A 13,760-nucleotide genomic window follows, 5' to 3' on the forward strand; every position below is an offset into this window, starting at 1 on the left:
TTATTTTTTTCTGCTGCGAACTCAAATTACAAAATACTTTTATTCAAATGTTGTGTATGTCTCATATTGCTTTAACTACTTTAGTTGCTTTTAAATTGTAGTAAGCCCACAATTTTTTTATTTTTCATTAATATTTTGGTTAAAATATATTGAATTAATTTTATTGACGGTAAGTAGTTTTATATATTTTTATACACCCTACATGAAAGTTTAAGTTGTTTTTTAAGTTGGTGTATTTTTCATATTTCGCCCCAATGCTTCAATATTCAGATTAATCGAGTTATTGAAGTTGATGGGGCAAGGACACTGCCTTGGCAAAAGCGATCCTTAATTGCATAAGCAACGATCGAACATTAAACTTAATTGTCCGGAGCTGCGCCTTCGTCTCGGCTCACTTCATGTCAAGCGCATTTAAATAAATTCTGTTGAATGAGCAGCCCATAAACAAGCAAACAATTGCAAGTCAAAGTCAGCGAGTGAAGGAGCTGCTCCACATGCGTGTGGGAGTCCATATGTCTACATATTGCTACATGCCGCCATATCCCAAACTGCCGGCAATGCCAACGCTTGAACCTGACATTCAGCGCATTCATATTTATTCCCCGCCACATGCGGCAAGTGACAGCCGTCTACGTCCGTCCACTGGCAACAAATCGATTTGATCGCTCAACAAATTCTATCTGTATCTGCATCTACGAGTGTCTGCGACGCTGCTGATGCGTTTTAAATTGAAGTCAATTCGGCAGACACATGCAATAAATTACGGGAGTCGGGCCAATTTGATTATTAAATTCTCGAAAGTGCCCCCGATATTCAAAGTCAAAGGAGAGTGCTTTTCAAATACTCTATTTAAAATGTTCATTGGAATTTTAGTCTTCATCGTTGTCACATAGAGTGGGTCCATTGCCAACACACGAGGCGTAGGCCATCAGGTGGGGAATGGTGCTCTGCTGCATCATTCCACTGAAGAGATGACTTTGGGGCCCAGTGGCAAATATTCCCACATCTTCGCCAGCATGCACGCCGATTCTACCATGGATATAGCTGGGATGGATGAAGTCTGAAAGAAAAATGTAGATATTATTTAACTTTTTCAAAGTTTTTATACATGGGAAATATTTTTACTTTCGTTTTAATTAAGCTGAAGATGGAAGATGAAGATGGAAAATAAAAATGAATTAAATTCTAAATTCACAATAGCGATCGGGATGCTTAAATCAGGAAACAAATTATAGCAGTTTGATTTAAGCGACTCGGTTTTGAAATATTGCACTATCAAGGTAAGTGATGGAAAATATAAAATGAAGAACATTCTAAATTCAAAAGTTAACTGTTCGGTGTGCATATTTATGGTACAGGAAGTACTACAGAAATCAATAGGTTTTTGAAATAACTTATAAAGGTGACTGAAAGTATGCAGTATGTATATATATATTTTTTTTAATCCCGAAGTCCGATAGGAGGACCTTCCTATTTTTCTTTGCATACTTTTGGACACTTAATAAATTATTTCAAAACTAAATAATTAAGCTAAGCCTTTTTCAAATTTGGTTCAAGAACTTTTGAACAGTGATATTATGTGCCCCAGTTAGAGCATCTACTGGTAATAAAACATTGTAACAAATAGCTCTTACCTTCCGCTCCAATTTGATCGGTAAGATCGATGCGCTGGCCGTGCTCGTCCAGGTACTGCTTCGTACCCACGGCATAGTTCAGCGTGGCGTACTTAACACCGTTCACATCGGTGTCATGCTGATTGAGTCCCAGGATGGGGGTTCCCCTGCCAGGATAGCCAGAGATGGTCAGCGGATGAGCGTGATCGGAGGTGACCACGATCAGGGTCTCCTCGGGATCGGTCATTCCCAGAGCCTCCGCCACCGCCTGCTCGAACTGCAGCGTCTCGTCCAGCGAATGGGTGGGGGAGTTGAAGTGGTTGCCATAGTCGATCAGACCACCCTCCACGAACAGGAAGTAGCCGTCCTCGTCCTTGCTGACCACCTCGATGGCCTTGCGCGTCATCTCCGCCAGAGTGGGCTCCTCCTTGGCATTGGCCAGCTTGTGGAAGCTCATTACGCCCGACCTGAACGTGCCAATCAGACTGGTGATCCGCGAGGCATTCACGCTCAGCAGCTGGTCGCGATTGTAGGCCAAAACTCCGCCGGGATGCAGCCCCTGCCAGCGGGACAGCAGATTCACTCCGTCGGAGCGCTCTCCCTTCTTGTTGAACGGATCGGTAATGGTGTTGGGCAGGAACTTGCCAATTCCGCCGCCCAGCATCACGTCGAAGTTCTTGCCCGGCGACTGGGTGATCAGTTGGGTGGCGATGTCCGTGCAGGTGGCCGGATCGTTTTGGCCCTCGCCGTAGGTCAGGATATCCGTGTCGCTCTCGAAGAATCTGTTGGTGGTCTTGGCGTAGGCTCCCGACGGACTGGCGTGGGTCAGCGTGGTGGTGGTCACGATGCCAGTGGCCTTTCCGGCAGCCTGAGACCAGGCGGCGATGGACTCCACCCTGTTGGCCGGATCCTCGCTGCCGCTGCAGTTGTTGAAGTTCACTGCCGCCGTAACTCCCAGAGCCACGATGTTGGTCTTCACGCCACACAAATAGGCTGTGGCAGTGCAGGCAGAGTCGGCCACCTGGGCATTGGCACAGTAGGTCTGGGGGAAGAGCATGTATTAGTTATATAATAATTCAGACCAAAAAAAAAATTAACAGAATCAGCTCCAAGCTTGTTACATCATCGAGTTACAGCTACTTTAATGAGCTATGATTCCATCACAACGCCTTAAAGAACTCAGCTCGAGTAGCGCACTATAACAAAAAAACAATTCAATCAAGCTCTTATAACATTAACTACGTTAACATCCCATGTCAAATATTTCTGGTCAGACAAACATTACAGGCGAAGACTCTTTAAATTTCAATAGTTTTTTTTAACTACATAATTCAATATTTTTTGTAAATTCTCCGGATTAAGACTTGTTAAAGCGCAAATTCTTAATCTAAGGATAGTCTATTTTCCTTCAATATATAAATAGATTAAGGCAGCCCGGAAGGCAACAGAAAAGTAATTTAAGAAACATACCAGTTACAAAAATGATAGTCTAACATGTTCTAATAAAAATCCAAAATAAAAAAATTGTCGATCATATGGGCTTTTAAGTTCCATTTATTATTTTTGAAACTGCACTGATAATATAAAAATGGAATAGTAAAAATAATTATCTGACTATTACATTCAAAACTGTATTTTTAATATTTAAATGAAGTATTAAATCATAATATTAAGAAAAATAGTGTATATTTTTATAGTTAAAATAGGTAGAAACCGCAGTGAATGAATACCAAAGCGAAATATATTTAAACTGAGTTCAAACTATTTGAATTGACTACGTTTATTTACCAGTGTAATGGTATTGTTGCCTGTGAAGTACTCACCCTGCTCAAACCGGTGTAGGGGAACTTCTCGAAGCTCAGGGAATCCTCCTCGCCGGGATTGCCCTTCAACTGGCCCTTGTGGATGCGGGCGGCTGCCACCGTGGACAGGGACATGCCGTCGCCCAGGAACATGATCACGTTCTTGGCCCTCCTCTTGTCCAGTTGCGGCAGCTCCAGGCGTTTGGCGATCTCCTCGTGGGCCAGGTCGTACCAGAACTGGGCGTTCTTCTCCTCCTCGGGGGTCGGCTTTCCCTTGGCCATGGCATTGGGATCGATGAGGCTTAGATCGCGGCCTTTCGCCGAACTCGCCGATGCTCCCACTAACTGACTCTGAGTATGGATCTCGGGCACTGAAAATTTGATTTTTGAAGAATTCACTTAGAGTTGCAATCTACCCCAGAACTCACTGTCAATAGAAGCAGCCAAGGAGGTGGCCACCAGGGCGCTCAACACCAGGACAATGCTCACGTAGCTCTTCATGTCGGCGTTTGAACTAATTTCAGATTTTAGCGCCTATTTATAGACCCCTCCAGACCTGTGCTATCTGGATTGCCATATCACTATGGCAAAATCCCTCTAGCTTTAAAGATGGCCCAAAAAATGGTTTATGGTTTAATATTTACCAAGTCTTTTGGTCAACACAGTTTATGATTATGGGGGTCTCTCGGACAAAAGACCTGGCTACCATGCCGAAAATCTGGTCCAATTAAAGGTCGCCGATAAACGAACACACTTCTGCTTTCAAAAGCACAGCAGAGTTAAAACCGAATTTATGGAGAGGTGGCTTTAATGCAACATGAGTTTAAAACAGAGCACTGTGATAACAGAGTAAAACATTATTCCAAAAAAAGGAGAAGACAATCGCTATGTGGTTTTTTGGTAAGATACATACTGAACCATCATAATGAAAAGTTTTGCAGAACTTGAATACAGATCAGTCTTGAATGTTCAAGGCTTCACAAAAAAATGTAAATGTAAAAGTTAAACAAAATAAGGTTTGAATTAATTTTGTATTTACACGGAAGAATCTGCATGCCAAATGCCCAAGTCGCCAGCTTTTATAGTTTCCCAGATCTCGACGTTCATACAGACGGACAGACAGATCGACTCGGCTATTGATCGTGATTAATAATATATATATTTATTTTCAGCGAATACAATATACCCCTTTAATCTACGAGTAACGGGTATTACAATGAGATTTGGTTGAATTTTTAATACATTTTTTAATTGTTCCTATGGTAGCTGTTAGATTTAGGTATATACACTTTTTGTTTTAACAAAATTGAAAAAATATATTTTTAAGCCCGAAAAAAAAAAAATCAATATATGCGTATAATTTGAAAAACGACGAACTTACTTGTTACGGTACCGCAACCAAAACATGTTGCGGGTACCGGTATTGTTACGGTTTAAACGAAAATAATATTTTTAACATTTTAAGCACCTATTATGGCGAATTAAGTTAATGACTAGAGCGAATAAGATTTTTGCACGTAGAATGAGCCAAGTTTCCAGAAGCTTTAAATTTTTTACTTACAATTATTTACTAATAATAATATTATTAATATTAATTAATATTATACACTAGTCGACACTTTTTTCCCACAAAGAACAACTTAGGACTTACAACGTTAGGGATTTGGTTTTGGTCGTATATTTGAATGAACATAATATTTTAATAAATTTTAATATTATACATACTAAATTTGTTCCGGTTTCGCTTGCTGTTAAGGTTTTGATTTGTTTATACCGGTTAAGAATAACAGTTACGAAACCGGTTGGATATCGTGCTAATTTTTAAGTTTGACCTTATTATATTTTTATTCAATTTTTTCCCCTTTTTACAATTCAGTTTATCAACTTATGCTAGTATATTTCGTATAGCCAAGTAAATTGTTAAAAAAATAAACATAACTATACAAATTTTTTATTGTAAGGTTTTCGGTGTTTAGTTATCGCACACCCTCTTCCCGCTGCCAACACATGATGCGTAGGCCATCAAATGGGGAATGGTGCTCTGCTGCATCACTCCCGTGAAAAGATGACTCTGTGGACCGGAAGCCCAAACACCCACATCCTCCCCGGAGTGCACTCCAATTTCCATTGGGATGTAGCTGGGAGTGATGGCGTCATCGGGTCCTAGGATATCGTCCAAAGGAATGCGCTGGCCCTTCTCATCCAAATACTGGTTAGGTCCACCCGCATAGTTGAGCACCGAGTACTTCACGCCATTCAGATCAGCGTCGTGCTGGTTGATGCCCAGGATGGGAGTGCCCCTGCCAGGATATCCGGCAATGCTAACGGCGTGGCCGTGATCGGCAGTCACCACAATCAGCGTGTCCTCAATGTTGGTAATGTCCCTGGCCAACTTAATGGCCTTTTCAAACTCCAGAGCCTCATCCAAGGCATAGCCCGCTTGGGTGTAGTGGTTGCCAATGTCAATTAAACCACCTGAAAATAAGATACGATTTTCAGGACACGATTTTTATATAAGGAGGACAACCCACCTTCAATAAACACGAAGTATCCTTTGTCGTTGTGGCTCAGCTTCTTGATGGCCACCTCGGTGAGTTCGGAGAGGGTGGGCTGGTAGGTGGCATCCGCGTCCATGTGAAAATCCATCAAACTTGACTGAAACAGACCAATGATGTTAGACGCAGCCGAGACGTTTAGGTTGAGCAACTGTTTGCGGTTGGTGACCATGACGCCCTTGTTGTGAAGTCCTTGCCAACGGGACAGTAGATTCACCCCATCGGATCGCTCTCCAGCTTTTCCGTGGCTATCCTTGATGGCCTTGGGCAGGAACTTGCCCATGCCCCCGCCAAACATGACTTCGAAGTTCTTTCCAGGCGTCTGGGTCACCAGTTGGGTGGCCATGTCGATGCAGGTCCTGGCATCCACACCGTAGTTAGTTATGTCCGTGTCGCACTCCCACATTCGATTGGCCGTCTTGGCATAGGCTCCCGAGGGACTGGCGTGGGTCAGTGTGGTGGTGGTCACAAATCCTGTGGACTTGCCCTCCTTCTGTGACCATTCCGCAATGGAGGTCAGGCGGTTGGCCGGATCCTGGCTGGCGGTGCAGTTGTTGAAGTTCACAGCGGCACTTACTCCAATATTTATGATGTTGGTTTTCACGCCGCAAAGATAAGCTGTGGCAGTGCAGGCCGAGTCGGGAACCTGGGCGTTCGCGCAGTAGGTCTGTAAAGATAAAACGAAGTCAAATATTTATACAAATTATATGCTTAAGGCGCTCAAATGAAATTATAATAAAGGAACGGAGGCTTTTAAACTTACGTAATTGCAGTAAAATTAAGATTTAACTAAACTAATATATATATGGCTGCTCTACACTTTGCTTATGGAAAGTATTTAAAATGATCTTTGTTAAAATACAAGAAAAAATACATTTCATCCTATTACATAAATAAAACACCAACATTTTGGTTTGTAATCCAACATGTACAAAAGCATAAAGCTATGTCGATTTTTAATTTAATTTATAAATTTAAAAGAAATTTTTTTGCGTAGACAAGGACGGACGATTGGAGAGGCGGACATGACTAGATTAACTCTTTGCTAATCACGAATACAGATATTTAACTATCCGAACTACCTTCTGGTAGGGTAAAATAATGCTATATTGCTTGGGTAATATTTCTCTTTGTGAACAAAGCTCTAAAACATACTCACTCTGCTCAAGCCAGAATACGGAAATTGCTCGAAGCTCAGCGAGGATTCCTCTCCAGTTTTTCCCTGGCGTTGTCCTTTCAGGATACGAGCCGCTGTGACAGTGGCTAGGGGCATTCCATCGCCCAGGAACATAATGACGTTCTTGGCCTTCTTGGCATTGGGCTGGGGTAGAAGCAGTCGCTTGGCAATTTCCTCGCCGGCGATATTGTACCAGAACTGCGGGTCCATCTCCTCCGGCGGGGTGTACTTGCCGGTGGCCACATCCGTGGAGAACCTCGCCTTGTTAGCTTTCTGACCAGTCAGCTGTAACACGTCGTGAACCTCCTGCACTCCGCTAAAGGCTGATCCGGCCAAGGCCAGGAGTTCCAGGATCGGTAGCAGTAACTGCATGGCGAACAAGTGCATCTTTCAGTTGAAGCGAAATCCAACTAACTACTCCGAACTTTTCTAATTCCGAGGTTTTATATCGTTTGCCCTGCACTGAATTATTGTACTACAAATAAGGAATGTCTAAAATACGGTTTATTCCCCCTTTATGGACCCTTGAACTTATCTCTGTTGGTATTCCGTAACTCTAGGAAGATCTGATGAAACTTACAAACACAATTCTATTCAGATAGTGACTCGGTTACACTGTGTAAGGCTCTCACTAAATTTATACTCTTCTTCTGAGAATATTTTACCTTTGTGTTGCAAAAAACTCAAGATCCTCAAAATGCTGGAATCACCTGTGTAAAGAATTTGTCCAGATATCTGATTAAGTTCAGTCACGTTTAATGTCGTAAAAAAGGTAGTCCATCTCAACATACTAATCTACTGGGAACGTGTGACTTTCTTATCACTATAGTTTGCACATTGGAAGTAATTTAGAGCGCATCTCGTGGTGATGGATTTGCTTACGGTGAAAGTTGTTATTGCTTAATCGGGCATTGCAGTATATTTTCTATTATTTTATTATCAGAATAACTAAAATCATATAAAACACCTGCGTAGATACTTTTCCTAAACCAACACAAATTACAAGGATATCATAATTTAAACATTGTCATCGTATCGTATTTTATGCTAAGTTATAATTTGAAAGACAGATTAGAATCAAATTTAGATTCTTAAAGAAAAAAAAATCATACAAATTTCTTAAAGCAAACATCACAAAAATATTGTTTCTTAGAAAAGCTGTTCATTTTGAAAAAATATTACTTTGGTGTGTTTGCTTTCAAAACATATTTTTATAACTAATGTAGTCATCAAAAGATCAGACCTGTCTCAGTATTGCAGAACCTTGGATTAGGTGATACCACTTGGTTCAACATAACACAAAACGTCTTTTGCTGCACAAAATTTACAAAATTCTGATTTGTAAAAATGCATTTGAATTTTATTTGTAATTTGAAGCAGTACTGATAAAAGGCAATCAATAAAAGAAAGGTTTCCCAAAACTTATAGTAAGCAAAATATGTGTTGTTACCGAACTTATCAGCTGTTAAGTAAACGATGGATCGTTTACTCGTAGAAACCCCCCGAAACCCACGCGTACGGATGACTCAGACCTGGTCTGCTGGGATTAAAGAGCTAAGGCTCTGATATCAGCAAGATACAAGCGATTCAATCGATATGTAATCGATCAATTAGACGATAACAGATAAGAATTCGCATATAAAAGGCTCACTGTCTTGATCGTTAATTATTCGCTATTAGTTTGACAACCAGCTCACCGCTATCGATCGAAATGGTTTCCTTCGCCCAGCTGCTCCTCGTGGCCCTCCTTCTGGGTCTGACCGCAGTCAGAGCCACTCCGGTGGTACAGCAGGCGGCCAGCGCCCAGTTTACCTCGGCAATGACCGACTTTTTGCAGGCCTTCAAGAGCATCATGCCCTGCGGCTATGGAGACATCCCAGTGCTGGCCCCCATCGTGAACCCGTTCTACGAGTTCGATGTGGCCAGCGATGACTTCGCCGTGGTGGGCAACGTGACCAACATCCACATCCAGGGTCTGGACACCTTCAAGGTTCTGAGCGCCAGCGACTATGGCCAAACCGGCGAGGCCGCCTACGACCTGCTCTTCCCCAACATTCAAGTGCTGGGCTTCGCGCAGATGGATGGATTCATCAACGTCGGAGGCCTCAAGCTGCCCATCCGCCAGAACGATGTGATCAACGAGGCTCTGATGGACCTGCGCTTCGTGGGCAGCTACCGCTTCGCCAACAGCCTGACCAATTCGTCCGGTCTGCGCGTGGTGGACTTCAAGCAGACCATCTACCTGGCCGGCGTCGAACTGGACAACTGGAACACCCTGTGGAACAGCTCCACCAATAACTTCTGGAACCGCTGGATGAAGACCCTGCTACCCCTCGCTCTCGAGGAGATTCAGCCCAACATCACCGATTTGCTATACCAGCACTTCCTTGTTCCGAAGATCAACGAACTGCTGGCCAACGTGAGCATGGCCGAGTTGGTAAGCTTCTTCCAGACTCAGGCCCAACTCTGGGCCAATGCCAACTGCCAGGCTTAAAATGAAATAAATAGCAAGCAAATGAACTGATATTGTTTTGGAAACATGGTCAAAAAAAGTGAAGTTTGGAATTAATAAAATAATTGGGTTCGCAAATTCAGTGGGATATAGTAGTACCAGGTGATATTTTGTTTGATACCCATACGCATCGTATAGAAAAACATGTGCAAAGCTTAAATCGTAAACCTCACAATCTAAGTGGTTTTTAGGCGTAGTGTTATATACATGATTAACTTGATATTTGTAATTTTATATATTGATATGCATTTTTTTATTCGAATACAAATAAAAATATACATATTTCTTTTCGGACAAGCTATTAAACTGTTGCCTTAGCGTTGTTCTACACGCGGCTATTTATAAGACGTTTTAGGTAGATTTTATCTTAATTATCGCATCTCCGTATCGTAATCCTTCCAAAGACTCAAAAAAAATCTCAGTTTATGGTTTCATATTTACTCAGTTTTTGGTTATTTGAGTTTATGATTATTGTGGTATTTAAGTCAATAGAAGTGGCTACCATCCGTAAAGTCTGAGTGTACGAGACACCTTGGGATTTTAAAAGTGGGCACAACACCCAAGACCTTAACCACGGAACTGACCCTCACCCCACACTCAAGGTTAAATTTGGGGGTGGCGGTGCTAAGTGATACATGAGTTCAAGACAATCACGTTGGTAATTAAAAGATATAGTGATTACCAAAGGGGCACACTTTAAAAAGATTCTTATTATAGGCAATATTTCTTGTTTAAGAGAAAATACTGGCCTATTATGCTAGACAAGTAAGTATTATCAGAATGTCTAATCTGAGTTTACAGTTTTATATATTATACTTTATATTGCTCCACTTTATAGCTTGTGGTTAAGTATTTAAGCGTTTAATACCGAAGTCTTTTCCTACACCCCCACTAATGTTAAAGCCCCTTTAAATAATAAACATAAATATAAAATTGCTTAGTAACATTTTAATAGAGAAACAAATACTTTTCAAAAAATTGTCGCTCTCCTTAATTTCTGTTTGCCTAAGTCTAACAATTATTCCAGTGTTCAGATCTTCCGCACTTAGTTGTCGCACACCTTCTTTCCGCTGCCCACGCATGAGGCGTAGGCCATCAGGTGGGGAATGGTGCTCTGCTGCATTACTCCGGTGAACAGGTGGCTCTGCGGACCGGAGGCGAAGACGCCCACATCCTCGCCAGAGTGCACGCCTTGGTCCTTGGCAATGTAGCTGGGCGTGATGGCGTCATCGGAGCCGAGGATATCGTCCAAGGGAATGCGCTGGCCCTTCTCATCCAGATACTGGTTAGGTCCTGCCGCATAGTTGAGCACCGAGTACTTCACGCCATTCAGATCAGCGTCGTGCTGGTTGATGCCCAGGATGGGAGTGCCCCTGCCAGGATATCCGGCAATGCTAACGGCGTGGCCGTGATCGGCAGTCACCACAATCAGCGTGTCCTCAATGCTGGTAATGTCCCTGGCCAACTTGAATGGCCTTTTCGAACTCCAGAACCTCATCTAAAGCGTATCCAGCTTTAGTAAAGTGGTTGCCATAGTCAATTAGACCACCTGAAAATGTTTTTTAGATTGTAACACAGGTATGGATTTTCAAGATATGACTTTTAATTACGGAGTAAAACCCACCTTCAATAAACACGAAGTATCCGTTTTCATTCTGACTCAGCTTCTTGATGGCCACTTCGGTGAGTTCGGAGAGGGTGGGCTGGTAGTTGGCATCTGCATCCATGTGGAAGTCCATCACCTTTGACTGGAAGAGACCAACGATGCTGGACACCGCGGACACGTTTACGCTGAGCAGCTGCTTGCGATTGGTGACCAGGACACCGCCATCGTGGAGTCCCTGCCAACGGGACAGGAGATTCACACCATCGGATCGCTCTCCAGCTTTTCCATGACTATCTTCGATGGTGTTGGGCAGGAACTTGCCCATGCCGCCCCCAAACATGACTTCGAAGTTCTTTCCAGGCGTCTGGGTCACCAGTTGGGTGGCCATGTCGATGCAAGTGCTGGCATCCGCACCATTTTTAGTTACGTCCGTGTCGCACTCCCACATTCGATTGGCCGACTTGGCATAGGCTCCCGAGGGACTGGCGTGGGTCAGTGTGGTGGTGGTCACAAATCCTGTAGACTTGCCCTTCTTCTGTGACCATTCCGCAATGGAGGTCAGGCGGTTGGCCGGATCCTGGCTGGCGGTGCAGTTATTGAACTCTACAGCCGCACTTACTCCAATGCTGACGACATTGGTCTTTACGCCGCACAAGTAGGCGGTGGCGGTGCAGGCGGAGTCGGGTACCTGTGAATTGGTGCAATAGGTCTGAAAAGATAAAACCATTACAAATTATAACATTAAAATAAATTGATGGGTTTTGGAAAAACAAATAATTATAGCCCTTTAGAATGACAATTACTTAATTTATGTTTCTAGCTGGGACCGAAAGCTATTATTATTTTTGTTTTTCCAAACTAAAAAATTATCCACTTCCAATAGCCCCATAATCAATTGAATTATACCATTTGGTTGCTATTTGGATTACTTTTCGAATCCGCAATGATCATTTTCTTATTGGTTTTTAGAGGTTTGCCCAGAAATAATGATTTTTTTTATTTGTAGCGAGAAAAATATCGCTCGGAAGTAATGAATATTTGAACAACTTTTTATATCTTGTACAAGTGCACATTTTAATCTTGTAATTATTCCATAAAGAACTGCTGTTATCGGGTTTTGAGTGATGTTTTAAAGCGAAAAAAAATAATCCGTTTTTCTGAGCGATATATTTTTCCGCTTCCAAATAACGATTTTTTTTTTTGATAAATATTCTGAGCAAAACCAATAAAATTCCAATATAATAATTAATTGTGATTTTTTGAATATCGCTTATATAATTACGGTCCCTGGTTTTTAGTTGGCTTTTCTATTTATTTCTTTATAGGAATGGCGGTTAAAAATTCTTTAATTACGAAATACAAGTCTCTTTTATTTAGGTGTCGCGCAACTGATTGGGTCATATTTTGTCGCTTAGTAAAATGTAGATCGGTTTGTGAATGGAGGTCTAACCAAAACTCACCCTGCTCAAACCCGTATAGGGAAATTGCTCGAAGCTCAGCGAGGACTCCTCTCCAGTTTTTCCCTGGCGTTGTCCTTTCAGGATACGAGCAGCTGTAACGGTGGCTAGCGGCATTCCATCGCCCAGGAACATTATGACGTTCTTGGCCTTCTTGGCATTGGGCTGGGGTAGAAGTAGTCGCTTGGCAATTTCCTCGTCAGCTATATTGTACCAGAATTGCGGATCCATCTCCTCCGGCGGGGTGTACTTGCCGGTGGCCACATCCGTGGAGAACCTCAGCTTATTGACCGCCTGACCAGTCAGCTCGAGCACATTGTGCACCTCCTGGACTCCACTGAGAGCTGTTCCGGTCAAGATCAGAAGCCCGAGGATCGGGAGCAATAACTGCCTCTGGGAGGAGCCCATCTTTATTTCTTTGCTGCTGGTGAGATCTCACTAACTAAACCGAATCTGTCCTGATTTCGTAGGCATATATAGCGTGCGGATATGCATGTGTGCGGATTGTTGTACTCCAGACAAAGAATAACTAAAAGTTAGGTTTATTATATTATCTTTGCTGGAATGTCGTATCTCTCATACAATCAGATGTGTTTAGCATGGTGCTCGGTAATTTGGAAAATGGTATGTTTAGACTGCTTTGCCTTTATCTTACCACGTTTTTATGGTCTAAAGATTTGTACACCCGTTTCATGGAGAGAAAGAGTATTTGGTATTCGTTGAAAAGTATATATGTATTTTAGCATTGACTTCAAAAGTATATAAATCCTTGGTCAAGGTCAATAGCCGAGTCGATCTAGTAATGTTTAACTGTCTGTCCGTCCGTATGACTGTCGAGAAACTTCCAAAGAAACTTGGAAACTTTCAAAGCCAGAGAATTCGGATTAACAATGCTGATTCTAGTGATGTATACCCGAAGTTTATTTGAAACAAGAAAGGAAGCCAACTTCGGCAAGCCAAAGTTTATATATCCTTGCAGCTAATATACAATTTACAATTACGATTGTTACCTTGGTTAAAAGAGTAATTTAGTAGTCG

At 42.3% G+C, this 13,760-nt stretch overlaps 4 protein-coding genes across 4 annotated transcripts; 1 reads left to right on the forward strand and 3 right to left on the reverse strand.

Moving 5' to 3' along the window:
• Nucleotides 1-830: 830 nt before the first annotated feature.
• LOC128255411 (membrane-bound alkaline phosphatase) lies at nucleotides 831-3,990 on the reverse strand. Its single transcript, XM_052985005.1, has 4 exons — nucleotides 3,844-3,990; nucleotides 3,437-3,786; nucleotides 1,635-2,655; nucleotides 831-1,060 (listed from the first exon to the last, which is right to left on the reverse strand). The coding sequence occupies exons 1-4, from the start codon at nucleotides 3,914-3,916 to the stop codon at nucleotides 870-872; spliced, it is 1,635 nt and encodes a 544-aa protein (XP_052840965.1). The 5' UTR covers nucleotides 3,917-3,990; the 3' UTR covers nucleotides 831-869.
• Nucleotides 3,991-5,155: 1,165 nt separating this feature from the next.
• On the reverse strand, nucleotides 5,156-7,577 carry LOC128255412 (membrane-bound alkaline phosphatase). The gene is made up of 3 exons (XM_052985006.1): nucleotides 7,130-7,577; nucleotides 5,947-6,637; nucleotides 5,156-5,890 (listed from the first exon to the last, which is right to left on the reverse strand). The coding sequence occupies exons 1-3, from the start codon at nucleotides 7,532-7,534 to the stop codon at nucleotides 5,388-5,390; spliced, it is 1,599 nt and encodes a 532-aa protein (XP_052840966.1). The 5' UTR covers nucleotides 7,535-7,577; the 3' UTR covers nucleotides 5,156-5,387.
• Nucleotides 7,578-8,807: 1,230 nt separating this feature from the next.
• Nucleotides 8,808-9,667, forward strand: LOC128255427 (uncharacterized). The gene has a single exon (XM_052985026.1). The coding sequence runs from the start codon at nucleotides 8,859-8,861 to the stop codon at nucleotides 9,639-9,641; it is 783 nt and encodes a 260-aa protein (XP_052840986.1). The 5' UTR covers nucleotides 8,808-8,858; the 3' UTR covers nucleotides 9,642-9,667.
• A 920-nt stretch (nucleotides 9,668-10,587) lies between these two features.
• LOC128255413 (membrane-bound alkaline phosphatase) lies at nucleotides 10,588-13,246 on the reverse strand. Its single transcript, XM_052985007.1, is given in 4 exon segments — nucleotides 10,588-11,124; nucleotides 11,126-11,208; nucleotides 11,284-11,974; nucleotides 12,726-13,246. Coding segments are annotated over 4 exon segments (1,599 nt in total). The 5' UTR covers nucleotides 13,131-13,246; the 3' UTR covers nucleotides 10,588-10,704.
• Between the last annotated feature and the right edge of the window lie 514 nt (nucleotides 13,247-13,760).

The sequence above is a fragment of the Drosophila gunungcola genome (assembly GCF_025200985.1).
Source record: "Drosophila gunungcola strain Sukarami chromosome 2R unlocalized genomic scaffold, Dgunungcola_SK_2 000011F, whole genome shotgun sequence".
NCBI classification, from domain to species: Eukaryota; Metazoa; Arthropoda; class Insecta; order Diptera; family Drosophilidae; genus Drosophila; species Drosophila gunungcola.

Excerpts from the sequence above, each read along its gene's own strand:
- LOC128255412 (XM_052985006.1), bottom strand. The coding sequence starts at position 7,534 with ATGCACTTGTTCGCCATGCAGTTACTGCTACCGATCCTGGAACTCCTG. Across the intron at positions 6,638-7,129 it reads CGTATTCTGGCTTGAGCAGA|ACCTACTGCGCGAACGCCCA; the intron begins GTGAGTATGTTT and ends TTATCTTTACAG. Across the intron at positions 5,891-5,946 it reads ATACTTCGTGTTTATTGAAG|GTGGTTTAATTGACATTGGC; the intron begins GTGGGTTGTCCT and ends TCTTATTTTCAG.
- LOC128255427 (XM_052985026.1), top strand. The coding sequence starts at position 8,859 with ATGGTTTCCTTCGCCCAGCTGCTCCTCGTGGCCCTCCTTCTGGGTCTG.
- LOC128255411 (XM_052985005.1), bottom strand. The coding sequence starts at position 3,916 with ATGAAGAGCTACGTGAGCATTGTCCTGGTGTTGAGCGCCCTGGTGGCC. Across the intron at positions 3,787-3,843 it reads CTTGGCTGCTTCTATTGACA|TGCCCGAGATCCATACTCAG; the intron begins GTGAGTTCTGGG and ends TCAAATTTTCAG. Across the intron at positions 1,061-1,634 it reads CGATCAAATTGGAGCGGAAG|ACTTCATCCATCCCAGCTAT; the intron begins GTAAGAGCTATT and ends TTTTTCTTTCAG.